The 16,070-nt window shown below is 31.4% G+C and overlaps 2 protein-coding genes and 1 long non-coding RNA gene across 13 annotated transcripts; all 3 read right to left on the bottom strand.

Annotated features, from left to right (window-relative positions):
• Nucleotides 1-1,719: 1,719 nt before the first annotated feature.
• On the bottom strand, nt 1,720-4,843 carry LOC108869128. Of its 8 annotated transcripts, XR_001955398.2 has the most exons (5): nt 3,480-4,840; nt 3,002-3,391; nt 2,727-2,803; nt 2,187-2,633; nt 1,720-2,107 (listed from the first exon to the last, which is right to left on the bottom strand). It is a non-coding gene; the product is annotated as an uncharacterized LOC108869128 (long non-coding RNA). The 8 variants fall into 8 exon arrangements; XR_004456819.1 differs by having other exon boundaries at nt 2,187-2,345; nt 2,451-3,391; nt 3,480-4,843; XR_004456823.1 differs by having other exon boundaries at nt 2,727-3,391; nt 3,480-4,843.
• A 1,240-nt stretch (nt 4,844-6,083) lies between these two features.
• On the bottom strand, nt 6,084-11,454 carry LOC103864387 (growth-regulating factor 8). 4 transcript variants are annotated; one of them, XM_033288272.1, is made up of 7 exons: nt 9,403-11,438; nt 9,130-9,312; nt 8,712-9,012; nt 7,080-8,636; nt 6,763-6,871; nt 6,531-6,700; nt 6,084-6,448 (listed from the first exon to the last, which is right to left on the bottom strand). In XM_033288272.1, the coding sequence occupies exons 1-4, from the start codon at nt 9,695-9,697 to the stop codon at nt 8,204-8,206; spliced, it is 1,212 nt and encodes a 403-aa protein (XP_033144163.1). In that variant the 5' UTR covers nt 9,698-11,438; the 3' UTR covers nt 6,084-6,448; nt 6,531-6,700; nt 6,763-6,871; nt 7,080-8,203. The 4 variants fall into 4 exon arrangements, with proteins under 4 accessions (XP_033144163.1, XP_033144161.1, XP_033144164.1 ...); XM_033288270.1 differs by having other exon boundaries at nt 6,084-6,700; nt 7,080-8,070; nt 8,124-8,636; XM_033288273.1 differs by having other exon boundaries at nt 6,084-6,700; nt 7,080-8,627; nt 9,403-11,454.
• On the bottom strand, nt 6,177-7,169 carry LOC103861778 (tetraketide alpha-pyrone reductase 2). Its single transcript, XM_033287291.1, has 5 exons — nt 7,080-7,169; nt 6,763-6,871; nt 6,531-6,700; nt 6,257-6,448; nt 6,177-6,182 (listed from the first exon to the last, which is right to left on the bottom strand). The coding sequence occupies exons 1-5, from the start codon at nt 7,167-7,169 to the stop codon at nt 6,177-6,179; spliced, it is 567 nt and encodes a 188-aa protein (XP_033143182.1).
• Nucleotides 11,455-16,070: the final 4,616 nt, after the last annotated feature.

Raw genomic sequence — 16,070 nt, 5'->3', positions numbered from 1 at the left:
TTAATTTCCTTTTATTTGCCAAAATACCAAAACTGAGTTTAAAATAGAAAAGATAGTTTGGATGATGTCGGGAGTTTGTCCGTTAGTGTTTCTTCAAATAATGTTTAGCACCATAACAATTTTATATTTCCAGTTACTTATGCTTTTCAGCTCCCTGAACAGAGATGCTTGGTTGTTCCAAAGTGTATATATTTTGTTAGATTTTATTATTTATGTTTCTATAGTAGTTTTTTGTTATTATTTTTACATTTTTTGTATATATACACATTAATTTTTATCCCATATGAATATTTTTTTCCTAACTCTACTCGAATTGTAGTCATAAGGTTATTAGTAATGTGTATGGTGAAAACTTCGTTCATAATTTTGTCATGTCATATCTATCACCTTTGAAATAAAGTTCCTATATAGTAGTAATTTCAATTACTGAACATTTTGGACAATAAAAGTAATCATGGTCATAAACTGTCAAATACGTTTCCAATATTTTAATCTTGTTCTAGTCCTGATTCAACCCATTTGTAAACATCATATCGCTCTGTTGTTCAATTTTAAATGCTCGGCTCATACATCTCTGCCCAAAAAAAAAGCAAACAAAAAGCATCACACAAACAACTTTCAAGTTTTTTTTTGTTTAAAGAACTTTCAAGTTTTTAAACGTGTCAAACTATTTCACGCTTCTCCATTTTATGAAAGGCCATTTGGAATTTAGGGAACGTTAGATATTGCAAGCATTCAATGTAACTGTCAACTTTCATCGGTTTCTGAGAAAGAGAAAAGTTAGAAAAGAAATATATTTGAATATATGTATGTTTTTTATTTAATTTTGGTGAATATATGTATGTTGTATTTATATTTTAACAATTTAGTTCTTCTTATATTTAATGACTCATTTGCCCGGGGTTTTCAAATAAAATTTAGTTAAATTGAGATTTTGTTGATTTATATTTAAATATCTGTTATATATATTTGTACCAATTACAAAAAAAATGGTAGATTTAAATTTGTTAATGTATTTTTTTCTGACAAATTTAGAATGGTAAGAGCTCACAAATGGTTGTAACTTTACTTCTCTATTAAATTTTGCTGTAATTTTATGTTTGAAATAATAAAGTAAAAGTAAAAAAAGAACTCATTATTTGTTATAGTTTTATTATTGGAATCATATATGATGAAAACGATGAATATAAGTTAATTAAACTTTAATTATAATCTTTGTACTCTTAATCTTAGATAATTTAGCCTTTTATATACAATAATTATTAGCTTATAATTGATTTAAACTTTGTTTTGTCTTTAAGATTATTAAATTCCAAGATAGAAAATACTTTTTTATACACTTTTAACCTTATCACTTCCAAAAATTTCTTAAAACATGATTATATGACTAATAAAGTGAGTAATGTACAAAAATCTTAGTTGTAATCATTTTATTTATTCGTACCAATATGAAAGTTATGATATCATTTGAATTTTAATATGCTGTATTTAAACTCATTTTCCACCGACTGAGATAGTTGAAATGAGAGAAGTTTGATCACCTGAAATTTTTTAAATGTCTTTATTTATAGTAAAAATAGATAATCAACTTAATTTCACTGCACATCAGTTTATTGCGGAGTGTTCTATTTGAGGTGTCTCGTTACTTTTTTTTCCTCTCAAATTCCATCACCCTCTTTTCTTCCAGTCCTCAGTTCTGGTTTTGATTTGAACCACTTCGTTTCTCACATGCATGTTCTTATAGAGTATAATGACCACCAACATTAAGATTCTCTTGAATATATTCTTCATGAACCATCAAGTTCTACGACTCGGGATTATAAGCGAGTAAAATCAGTAAACCAAAACTAAGACCATTCTACTTGCAAGATGCAAGAGAATCTCCCTAGTCAGTATCTATTCGTTTTTGTTCCTCCAAATTTTGTTGATCATTCACTTGTATCTCTTGAGCCTCTCTTCTTTTCCTCTCAAGATAACTTGGCCACCCAATGGTGACTCTCGGCCTCTGTTTTCTCTGCAGCTTCTCACCTCTGCCATCCAATGTTATCTCACTGTTTCTGTTCCTGTGTATTCTTTTGCGCCTCTCAAAATCTGAATGTAACTGTTCCTGCAGATTTTCTAGAGTATTAGCTACGATATTTTTTGAAACAAAGGAAACATATTAGTTCAAGAACTTAGAATCATACAGTGTTGGAATCCGTAAAACAGGGCTTGTCTAAATGATTTTGCTCAAGTTCAGAATACTCGTCCAGAATAGCACACCTTGTAATGCAATACTACATATTTTATAGTTTAGAGTCCCCGTAATATGTCATCCAAGATATTAAAATTAGGTGACCATATTCCTTTCAAAGTAGACAAAAATTATAAGTGGGAATAAGAACTATTGTTAATTTTATTATATTGCAACAGAACAATATAACATAAAAGATTTTGGATATGAAGCTTACCATCTTTTTCTTTACTTGCTGGTTCTAACTTAACCGTTGGAGTAGTAGTGTGAAGCAACTAACAATTATCACATAGACTGAACTTAAAAACATTTCAAAAGTGCCTCTTTCTCTTATCACCAGATGAGAGATAATTTCTTCCTTTCTTCATACTTTTGATTATGTGAATCTTGATATAATGAGCTACAGTTAAAAAAAGAATTCATGAGAGACGTTTCAATTTTGAATTCAAATCAAGAAGCATGAGCAAATCTATGTACAGACGAAGAATCATACGACAATCATGGCTCTTTTTGCAAATAACTTCCAAACCTTTGAACAAACTTCCACCACCTATTGAAATGTAATTGCAGCTGTAAAAGAAAAGTTGTAGGTAAAAAAATGGGAAAATTGTCATTTAAATCCTCAATTTTCAATTTTGGTTGAAAAAAAGCATGAATTTCCCATAGTCCATTTAAGACGGCCGTGAAAGTATATTGGAATAGAAAAATGTGTGATCTCTCAAAAAGAAGATAACTCATCTATCAAAGACTTCTTTAGATCATCCTCACCTTGATCGATACAACTCCCCATCCTCTGCCACAGCGCCTCCCTAACCTTACCTTCACCACCAATGTGCGGCGCTCCGCTAGACTTAATCCCTCCAGGCCCAAAACCACCACCACCACCACCCAGGCCCAGAAGAAATCGCTTTCATATCCATCGCAACGCTCACACTCTTCACAGCCATTCCTTTATACTTGTTCACCAATTGATCAACCGTAAGCTTAAGCTCACCTAGGTTATAGAAAACCTGCAACCCAGTCCCAACTTCAGCTTGATTCAGCCCTTCCACGCCTCTCTCCAACACCTTCATGGCTTCAGACATCAGCTTCTCCCCAATCTCCTTGACGAACTTGATCTCCTCGTCGATGACTTTGATCCCGAAGAGATCGTACTCTCTACACATCGTCAAGATCTCGAAATATTAACATAAGTAAAACACCTCTTACAGATTAAAAAAAAGAGCATTCGTATTAACGCCCATACCTGGACACGGGAGACTTTTCGTGGATTTTATGGCAATAGCTTTATCTTCTTGTGGATTTCATGGCGATAGCTTTTATATAAGAAGAAAAACAAAGGGAGGAGAAACGAAACCATAAATAAAGGAATAAAGAACACACTGAATGATTCAGAGTGATGTATGGTAACGGCAATTGACAGGGATGCAAAGCGATTCCGACGAAGAGGAAGAGCCGGAACGATCATCGATGGCGTTGAAGATTAGGGTGTGATGAGATGGGCTTGAAACGGGCTATTTCAAATTTTTGTAAGCCTATACTGTTGACCCGACTTTTTCCGTGAAGAGAAAAAACATATGTGACATGGCAATTTGAAGATTTCTGATTGGCTGATTTTTATGCTGATGTGGATAGGCTCAATGGAGCTCATATATCCCTTTTAATATAGTACTAGATCTTTTCTCCGCGCTATGCGCGGATTATGTATTTTGAATTTATGTTTAAGGTATACATTTAAGAATATGTCTTTTTGTAAACTTATAAAAATATTTTTTTAAGTATGTGAAACTGCATAGAACTGAAAGATTATGTATTGTGTCTTTGAACCAACTTTAATTTTTGGAAAACAATATTCTAAAAATCGGATCGAAACAAAATAATTTTTCTAAAATAACCTTTATAAAATCTACTTAGACATTCAGAAAAATAGTTTATTAAAAGGTTCTTAGCTGCTGCATGCCGATTATTTGAACGCTAAAAGATGTTTATTAACGTTGTTTTGTACCTGATATCCTAAACTTTATGACATTGTCTTAGACCAAAATCTGTGTAACCAGAGGCATATGCACTTGACGATGAATGAAGTCACATACCCAGATGATTTTTAATTTTGTATAGATAATTACCTAAAGTCTTGGTTGTTTTTAAGAAATGTGCTTATGATTCATTTTTGGTACATTACTTGCTTAGATGATCTAATTAAAAGTGATATATATATATATATATATATATATATGTATATATTTATATTAGATATTTTCATTTTTTCTAAAAATTAGTTTGTGTATAAAATATACAAAAAATATTTACCGATAAGTTTGGATCAAAACCGTTTAGTCATTCTCACTTAGAATAAAATTTTAAATTTAATATAAATATACCTAAATTCATTAATTATTGTATATGCTGCTTTTTGGGCTTATAATAAAATATATTTGAATTACACAAGTAATAACTAATATTTCATTTGTATTTCCAATAAATTTATATATATATATATATTACAATGATTAAAATTAGATATTTAAATGATGTGACATACATGCAAATAATAATATTTATCACTAAGTTTATTTTTGTTTTAAAAATAAATATTAGTCATGAATATAAATATTTTTAAATTAGTATATCTAAATTGATAAATTTTTAAAATATCATTAGAATTGGTTAATAATTTTCAAGTTACTAATAAATTAAATTTAGTATTAGAAAAATATATTTAAATTTTGTTTTTGTTTAGTTTTTTATTTTCTATAAAAATATAATATATGTTTCTTAAATTATAAAAAATAAGTAAAATAATTTATTAAAATAATAAAATTTAAATAAAATTAAATACTTACACTGGTAAATAACTAATTTATGAAAATAAAAATATTTACAACATGTTTGAGATATATGACATATGTGTAGAAATTATAATGAAAATAATAACTGTTAACATTTGAGAAATGAACATTAATCTTGGGACATGTAATTTTAACTTTGTATACTGTTGTTAAAAACCGTGTAAAGAAAATGTTACATTTTTTTTTTCAAATTTATGATTTTTTAGTTTTTTTTATTTTTTTTTTTCAAAATATTTGGATTTTCTACTTTGATAAGATATAATTTATGTTCTTTTTGTTCCTAGTTATACAATTTTGGAAATTAAAATTTTTATGTTGAGTTTCCAGATATTAATTGTTTTATATTATTTTATTTGTTAATTTAAATTTTGTTATTGATTTTCATTTTTATTCTAAAAAATCATACTCGTAAAACCTTTGTGAAAAATAAAACTTGCAGAACTCTGAATAGCACATCTATAATAGTTGGCTTGGCCTAAATCAAATTAACAACAATTACATATTTGCTTCTTTGCTATTTGTTGCAGTCTTTCTGATTCTTTCAAACTGTTGTTCCAACACTCAGTTTCTGATTTTGATGCAACTATATGAGTGCACAAACGCTAGATGAGTATATCCATGACACAAAGGATTAGATTAACATCTATGTAACCAAAGACGAATCGTTCTCTAAACCTGTATTATCATAATGTCCTAAAGTAAGAACCTATGATAAATGATGTCTGTTTCCACAATTAGACAGTCAATCATCCTAACCAGTTGGTTCAGGTAAGCGTTTGAAAGCTGAAGCTTTTCTTTTCAAATTACTGCAGTTAGAGCTTGTGTTAAAGCAAAGGTGTGTACACACTTGTCCACTCAAGGCCTGAAAAAAGAAGTGAGACGTCACGACTTTACCATTGCAACTCCGCCTTGCATCACCGCCGAACAGGGCCATACTCCGTAGAAGGAAGATGCCCAATGAATATATGTTCAGTTGTATGTGAATAACTGAAAACTCTATGTACTCGGCAAAGCTAAAGAGTTTCAACGTTACGATAATTCATTTACACACAACTCTATGTAACATCCTAAAAGAAGATTTTTCTTATACATTGTCATTTCTACATACATTTCAGACAATTCATTAACTAAAACAGTGGTTAAAATTGATACAAAAGTGAGGTATGTTTCTTACTTTGAAGCTTTTGCTGTAGTCAAGATCGCTATAATGTGATTCGTTAAGTGGAGAGGCTTCTGTGGCGTCATAACGGTACCGGACAGCGGTCGAAGAAGATGTGAGTACAATCCTCTTCACAGTGTTTCTTGATTTCTCGCAAGAGTTCATCAAGTTCCTTGTTCCATTTATATCTCGATCGACCAACTTCTCCTGACGAAAAAAAATCAACTACTTTGATTGATATGGAAATAAAAATGAGATTAATTTCTAGCAAAAGTAAACTGCATTTGACCAGATCATTGCTGTCCACACAAAGGGTAACACGAGAGGCGATGTGGAAGACTCCATCAACACCTTTGATTGCTTCATCAAAGCTTCCCTCCACCGTTAGATCGGCTTCGAAAATCTTTAGCCTTTCTTTTGCTCCTTTCAACTCCCACAAAAACCTAACTTTCTCTTCATCTTTACAGAATAGTTAGAAACAAAAATCGTCGCAGCAATCAAAATGAGAGATCGCTAAGTACCTGAGGAGTCTCTAACAGTTGTCCTTACGGAGTGACCCAAGTCGAGAAGTGCCTTTACAACGTGAGAGGCTATACTTGTCATCATGGACAGGAACTCCACACTCTTAGGCTTTAACATGAAAAAAAAAATCAAAGGTCCAGTCATAGCAGAGGAAAATATTTAAGCCGAGAAATGATAAATAAACTAATCTTTACACTTTATGTTGAATTACTAAAGCAAAGCATCAATGTCAATTTCTAATTAATATGGAAAAGCAATTGTATTCCTACGAAAACTGGAAAACGATCAATAAGGGAGACTGAGAAAAGATTATTACCAGATTTGGGACTATCTTTTCATCTTTCTCCTCTGTCATATCCCTTCTCAGTGGAGATGAATAGTTTGACCGGGTACGACGCGAAGCCATCTTCCCCACTCGAAGAAGACACCATATCAGTGGGAAAAAGATGTCTCAGATGAATACCATGCATTTGAGATACCATTTCGCCTCAGATTTGAAGGGTGTAGAGGCGAGAACTACATCATTTTATCAAACGAAGCGCCCTAAAAGTGAGATCTTGAGATGTATCAGCCATCGGTTTCTCCAGAGATGTAGATTAGGATGTGTAACGGCTAGAGACGATCAAAATAGAATTAAATTGGGATGTGAGATAAGATCTATTGATCGTCTTTGCTGTAACCTTCGAAGAAAATAACGGGATTGAATGAGTGAGGATGGATCATAATAACTCAACAGAAACAACAATCTGCAGAAATCGGAAAAGATGAGGCGAAGTAGAAGGGTCACACGTTTGTATTTGGAATAAGAAATTTGGACTGATTTAAAATGGGCCGCAACCAAATATTATCGGCCCATATGAATTGGTCTGCTATTATTCTGCGTTGAGAAACAACGGTATGACGTGGTCATTTTGAAGATTATGATTGGACGATTTTTTTAAACGACGTGGACAGCTTCTCTGTTGAGTATATGCTGCTTTTAGTATAGTATAGATAGTATAGATCAGCATCCCCAACCCAACAAAGACATGAGTTCTCTTCACCCAAACCGGTTTATTGAACCGGAACTAGTTCTGATTTATTTAATTCAGTGTGCTAATCACTTTGAACTAGAATGCTGCAGATTCGCTATCAACTTAGCTCTGTGTTTGTCTCTCCACCCAAGATAATGATCTAGAATAGATTACTAGTAGTTTAATTAATAGATCTCCAGTGGTTTAAGTAAACCGGTGTTTCAAACACTTTTCCATCATAGAGTAGCGGTTTAAGCTTCTGCAAAATCCAACCACAAAAGCGAAGCAAAACAAAAGCACTAAGGTCTGGCTCAGTTTTTTCAGACAAATCACTGAGAACGGTTCATAATCTAAAAGATAGTTTTGATTTCTAATTACTAAACCGGTTTTTGACTTGTAAAATCACACAACTTGAAGTCATTTTTATTTAGCCTGAGCTTCTGCTGCAGCTACTAGTAGTAGTACTAACACTTGGGTCGTTGGAGGCACCAAGAAAGAGTGCTTCAGCCAATGGTCCACCTGGTGATGTGTAACAAATCCATGACGGTCCTTCATGACTAACCCACTGGTCCTGCTGGTTTCTTCTCCTCTCTGCTTCCTCCATGCCTCCACCTGCCATTGATAGTGTCAGAGAGCTTCCCATTGCTTCATCTTGATCCCCTTCTACAAAAAACCGCCTCGTCTCTTGGCGGTTTGGACTCAACAGACCCTCCAACGCTCCAAAGCTCTGGTTAACTAATGCCTCCTCCTGCCTGAAGTTCAGATCATAATCAAATCCAAGTTTAAGCTCCCTGCTTGGTCCAACCGCTGGATTTAAATTTGCATTGGAATCGTCTTCTTTCATAAACCACCTGAACTCTCTTCACATATCAAAAAACCAATAAGTTTCAGTTATGGAGTTCAATGCTTTGACAAGAACGTAAGCAAACGTGTACCTATGATCATTTGAAAATGGATTAACGGGTTGTCCGTAAAGCTGAGGATAAGTCCCAGCATAGTGGCTAGCAGCGTTCTTAGTGGTGCGAGTGTCATTGTGTTGAGATGATTCCACATGCTTTCTTGAACGTGGACGGCTCTTGTGCGTGTGTCTCTCACAGTATTTCTGATCAGGGACTGCGCTTCTAGAGCATCTCCATTTCTTCCCATCTGTTCTCTTGCACCTCCATGGCTCCATATCAGCCGCGTTGTTGCTTGCGTTTGAAGTAATCCCCAGCTTCAACGAACCTCCTTTCGCCACTGTGACCACACAGAACACATCAGATTCATATACACACCATAAGTTCCAAGCATTCTATCCCTATGCATAAAGGATGATAACAAGAGAGATCAAGAACACATAGGGAGAGGTTTTACCATCATGATGGTAAGTGTGGGAAGGGTGCTTGGGAAAGGGAGTGAGAAGCTCAGGAGGAACAGGAAGAGAAGCCATGATGTACTCATATATATTCCTCTGCCTCTCAAGCTCCTGCCATTGAGATTCACTGAAAGCTGCTGCTGCTGCACCTTCCTTCTCACTCATACTTCTTCCCATCTCCCCTGAGATATTTATTATCCATCAATTTCACAATAAATATTTTTTAATATTGTCACATAGCTCAAAAGTCATAAAGGAGAGAACTTTAAAACCTGAAGAGCTCAAGGTGAATAAAGGGTCTGCAGCTGAGACAGCAGCAGAGTTAGAACCAGCGAGGGAGTACATTTCACCAAGAGAACAAGTGTAAGCATGATTGGTTGAAGAAGAGAAGACAGGGTCGGTAACACCAGCGGAACCAGAGTAAGAGGAAGGAGATATATATGATGGATAATGATGATGATGATGTGATGGTATCATAACTTCTCTGTGGGAAGGTTCTACAACTCCAAATCCAAACCCACAACCAACAAAATCTTCCTTATTATGTTCTGCTCTTGTCCCCATCATACAAAATCTCTCTCTCTCTCTCTTTCTGTTATATCCACTCAAAACTCTCAACTCTATAAACCTTAAACACACATAAAACAGAAACAGAAACTCCTATTCCCACTCTTGCCTCTCTAATGGGACCTCAATAGCTTTTTCTTTAAGACAGCAACAACACCCAAAAATTCCAAGGTGGTAAAAAAAATAACAGAGTCTTAGCCTAAAGTCCAGAACATAAAAATGAAAACCTAAACAAGAACACAAAAGGCTCTCTCTCTCTCTCTCTCTCTCTCTCTCTCTCTCTTATAAGATGAGAGGATGGGGAGAAAATAAATTGGAGACTTATGTTATTAACAACATGTGAGAGGAGCGGTGCGGCTATTTGCGAGCCTTATGAGCCATAAAGCATTTTCTTTTTCTTATTTTGTTTCCTTAGTCTCTAACATTCGAACTTGTTTCAGAATACAGACAAAACTCTACATTAACTCTCCTCTCTCTCTTCACCCTGACACAGACGTTAGTATCCCACGTTGTCGTTTCCTTTCACTAACCCCCGTTAACTCTTCTATCTTTTACTTCGACCTTAGGTAACGTCTTTTCTTTTTTGTCTTCTTCTCGAACTTCAACCTCAAGACCATTTACGTTCCGTTAAGTAACGGTGTTATGAGATGTGTGTGTTATTTTTGCCATTGGACCCCACCCACCAGGCCACCACATCTCTCGTTTCTCCGTGGGAGCTTCTCATGGGGGACCAGAGTCGGAGGGGATGTGATGCTCTAACTAATTTATCTTTCCTTCTTCGGTCACTTTTTTAGATTTTACTATATTTTCCACCCCTTTTTCTTTCCTTCTTTTATCTTTTCGACCCCACTACTTTCTTATCCGGATTAGTCCTCCACTAACCCTTTCTGATTTAGCTAAATTATTGTGTGAAAAAAAACTGATTATGTATATAAAAAAGATTATATCTATTTGTATACATACGCTAATTCTAGTGTTATTTTCTTTGTCGTGTAGGCTAATTCAAGGTGTTGAAATCACATAGGACCACTCACTAATGTTCTGGTTTATTAAGTTCATTTGTTCGTAATTGATATACTAGGTGGTTCATGTTTAATTTCTTACCAAACAGAGGATCGTATTTTTTTCAAGAATCTAAATTGATGCCCATATGTTTGAAAACTATGGAATCACTCCAAATTATATTTACCTCATGAAGGTTTATGTTAGGATTTGGCTATAGTCTACAGACCACCAACATGTTACATACTATATTGCCACGAGACTACAAATTCTATACAGATTCATTCAGTAATGTGGAAGTAAGTTTAGGAATGAGAATATAACCAACCTAAGGGATAAATCAAATAAAGTGATTTTGGAAGATGTCTTACCTGTTTTGGAGCAGATCTTGGCATCAAGTAGATTAGGTTTAGGGTTAATTTTTGGTATCCCCCAGGCTGTGGACTAACTATTGTATGATTGTAGCCTATTATTTTCTGTAAATGTAAATATAAATCTTATCAGAAAGAACTAAAACTTGTGGAGGATACAAGCAACAATGATCGACTCGATAGATAAAGAACGAGTTACCTCTCAAGAACATAATAGGAAAGAAAAGACTTTCCTGCGTTAGGAACCAATCACAAGACGCATCTACCGTTGTTTGAATGACTAGAATTTTCCAAGTTTGTCCAATTAAACTTGACATTGCAACAACTTTGAGAAACTGCGGGAAGAAAAAAAATCTTAGTTGGTAATTACAAAATGGTATCTCTACTAATAAAAGGGAGCTTTTGAGGCTCCATAGGGCGTCCACATCAGCGGAAAAAATTTCTCCCGAAAGATGACACGTGGCATAAAATATAGTTTTACATTTTAATATTACTAATTTTCGAAAATTGTAAAAAATATGTAAACATACAACATAAAAAAATGGAAAAACTACATTAAACATATCTCTACTAATAAAAAGGAGCTTTTGAGGCTCCATAGGGCGTCCACATCAGTGGAAAAAATTTCTCCCGAAAGATGACACGTGGCATAAAATATAGTTTTACATTTTAATATTACTTACTTTCGAAATCCTTACTAATAAAAGTGACCTTTTGAGGCTCCATAGAGGGTCCACATCAGCAAAAAAAACTTCTCCCGAAAGATGACACGTGATATAAAATATAGTTTTACATTTTAATATTACTAATTTTCGAAAATTATAAATAATATGTAAACATACAGCATAAAAAATGGAAAAACTACATTAAACATATGTAAGATTATCATTTTTCACTTAAAAAAAGACGGCTTATCTCCATAATGTAACATTACCGTCTTATAAAAAAACAAAAAACATTATATATAATTTGGAAAATAATAAATATATGTAAACATACAACATAAAAAATAGAAATACTACATTAAACATATGTACGATTACCATTTTACATTTTTATTTTTTTAAAAATAATATGTAAACATACAACATAAAAAATGGAAAAACTACATCAAACATATGTAAGATTACTATTTTTCACTAAAAAAAAGACGTCTTATCTCCATAATGTAACATTACTATTTTGTAAAAAAAACATTATATATAATTTTGAAAATAATAAATAATATGTAAACATACAACATAAAATATGAAAATACTATATTAAACATATGTAAGATTACCATTTTACACTAGAAAAAACGGCTTATCTCCGTAATGTAACATTATCATTTTATAAAAAAATAAAAAAACATAAATATAACTATTTGACTATTTGTCCAAGTTCTTCTATTAAATATTACCGTTCTACATTAAAATGAAAAAATACATTAAGACTTAAAATATAAAATATAAAATATAGATATTAAATAAATATAAAGTATAAGAAAGAGAAATAATAAATATATAGAAAAATAAATAATAATTAAATATTATAAATATATTAATATACGAATTATATATACAATAATAAGTAAATGCACAATTTAAAAAAAATGGAAAGAGTACATTAAATATTAAACATCTATCTTAAAATGTAAAATATAGATATTAAGAAAATAGAAAGTATAAGAAAAATAAATACACAACTTAAAAACAATGGAAAAAGAATATTAAGATTTAAACATCTATCTTAAAATATAAAATATAGATATTACGCAAATAGAAAGTACAAAAAAAGGAAATACACAATTTGAAAAAAAATGGAAAAATTACATTAGTATTTAAACATCTATCTTAAAATGTAAATCTATCTTAAATTATAAAATTATTAGTAAATAGAAAATATAAGAAATAGAAATACACAATAAAAAAATATTAAGTAAATATATAATATAAGTAAATCCCCAATTTAAAAAATGGAACATTACATTAAGATTTAAAAATATATCTTAAAATTTAAAATACAGATATTACGTAAATAGAAAGTATAACAAATGGAAATATAAAATTTAAAAAAATGGAAAACATACATTAAGATTTAAACATCTATCTTAAAATGTAAAATAGAGACATTAAGTAAATAAAAATACAAGAAATGGAAATACATAAACATGAAAATAAATAATAAGTGAATAATGTAAATATATAATATATGAATTATATATATAATAATAAGTAAATACACAATTTTAAAAAAAAAATGGAAAAAGTTCATGAAGCATTAAACATCTATCTTAAAATGGAAAATATATAATATAAGTAAATACACAATTGAAAAAAATGGAAAATGTACATTAAGATTTAAATATCTATTTTAAAATATAAAATATAGATATTATGTAAATAAAAAATATAAGAAATGGAAAAAGTACATTAAGATTTAAACATCTATCTTAAAATGTACATCTATCTTAAAATGGTAGTAAACTATATTAAAATAGAAATACCACATTAAACAAAAAAAATAAAAATGTGTAGTTTTACATCAAGAAAGTCTCTATAAAACTCATTATTCCATCAACATCAACCTCACACTATCAAGGAAAACTTCAAAGCACTCGAGCAAAAAAATGGTTCCACCATCAACTCTTGCCGTCCCAAAAACCTTTAATGACCTTGAAAGAGATTTTTTATAACAACGAACTTTTTGTTAGGTGGATTCATTGTTGGAAAACCCGCAACTTCCAAAAGCCAAACTTATTCATGGGAATTGAATTGCTTTTCATAGACTCAAAGGTATTCTTACAAATTTAAATTAATCTAATCCATAATTTTATTGTTAATATTCATAGTAACTCTTTCATGATCAAACCATTACAGTTAATAACCATTCAAGCGTTTATCCCGAAACACTTCCTTTCTCGCCGAATCAGGTATTGATTCATGTTGGTTTAGTATTGTTTTTGGTTTATTAACCGGTTTAGGATGGTCCTATTGTAAATATAATTTAAGTTGGTTTAGCATATATTATGCTTAAAATAACTTAAATTAAATAATAGTAATATTATGCTTAAAATACAATTTTAGAGAGTTTTCAAATATAGTTTACAGAACATTATAGGTGATGAATTTAATTTATTAAATTTGTTTATTTCTTAAAACTAAATTTTTTTAAAAACATACTGAGTTATAAATATCAATGATGGATTGGTGAGTATAACATAAAGAAAAAAATATAATTATTTGATTTTCAAGATAAGAAATTCAGTTTTTATTCAGTTACTCAATATATAATTTCTTAAATTTTTTTTTTAAATATACATAATTTATATATATATATATATATATATATATTAATCTTCCAAACTTAAACTATTATACTATATATGAATAATGTTTTTAAATAAAAAGAATTTCTGATTTAAAAATAAAATAAAAACAACAAATGGTATTTTCAAATAATGGATGTAATTTACATTATACTATCATTTAATAAGTATTAGATATGTTTTGATATATCATTATTTTCTATTTCCAGAAAACAATAAATTGTTAAACATCAATATCATCTAGGTTAAGTATACGAACAACACAAATTCAAACATCACAAAAAAATATTTACATAAACATTATAATACAATGACTTAATCAGAAAATACAATTCAAAAAAACAATATTCAAAAGAATAGTTATATACTTAATATTTAAAAATCAAAGATATTTTTGCTAAAATTGTACTTACCTGGCTAAGGAGATCGACCATCTTTTTACGGATCGATCGATTGTTTAGCATATGGTCGATCCGAAAATACTCTGCAGTTTGATTAAATATCTAAAACATTTATTCCAACACTCAACAGATAACTTTGCTAAATATGATAACTAGATAGCCAACAAAATTCCAAAAAAATATTTAAATAGTAAAAAATATGTTAATTTAATGTGTTAAAATTTAAAAATAAATTTTAATTATGACATGCATCTTAACATTTATATAAATATATATCATAACCTAAATATAAATAATTTAACAACTTAAATTGAAAAAAACATAAAAATCCCGGGCGTAGCCCGGGTTAATCCCTAGTTCTTATACAATAAATGAGATTTTAGTCTCTCCTTAGAAGGTCCAGCTCAGCAGAGAAGGGTGGGCAAATGCTGACACGCCAGCCTTTATTTTCTCTTTTGTTTCTGATGTTTACGGACTTGGGATTCTCCGGTTATGGCCTATCAAACATTTGGGCCCATGGATTGTTTGTTTAATATAGTCAGTTCTGGTCGACACTTCTCCTTACTATCTTTCGTGGGCATATAACCCAAATAGCATTGTTTTTCCAAACATAGCAATTGGGCCCCGACTCAAGAAGAGTACTTTCGTTCTTAGTCATCCTCTCCAGAACCCTAATCACTTTTCTAGGCAGAGCTAAGATTATCATTAGAGTAACGTCGCAAATCACTTTAAGAACAAACCATTAATCTTCACATTTAATTTTAGTAAATTCGAGAACCCACTACTTCTCATTACAGTCCTTTTCAACTTTTTTGCAATCTGATACCTATAAAAAGGCATCTCCAGCGCCATGATTTTCACAGATTCCTCTCTTTTCCACTCAACATACAAAGATGAACCTTAAAGAACAATAGCGACTTCCAAGACACCACTTTCCGAGTTAAAGCCCGAGCCTTACAGTCGAATCGTTGTCTCAGGCATCTCCGTTTTGGAAAGCTATGAATGTGAAGAATATGTGATCACTGCCGATCCTCAGGTGACTGTCTCAACTATATAAATTGAAATCCCAAGTAAATACTCCAGCTAATTATACGTGTTCTTTGATGTTTCACAGATAATTGAGTTTTTCTGCACTGCCAAAGTGAATGAAATTCATCCGGATAAAGGTTGGTGTTATGGCTGCTCCACGTGTTCAAAGAAATTGAAACTTTGTTCCCCATCATATTATAACCCATTTTCCATATATTCCATGAGGCTAATGCTTTTGAATGCTCTATCTACAGGTTCCG

This window comes from Brassica rapa, chromosome A01, assembly GCF_000309985.2.
Source record: "Brassica rapa cultivar Chiifu-401-42 chromosome A01, CAAS_Brap_v3.01, whole genome shotgun sequence".
NCBI classification, from domain to species: domain Eukaryota; kingdom Viridiplantae; phylum Streptophyta; class Magnoliopsida; order Brassicales; family Brassicaceae; genus Brassica; species Brassica rapa.
This window is presented reverse-complemented; position numbering and strand designations above follow the sequence as displayed.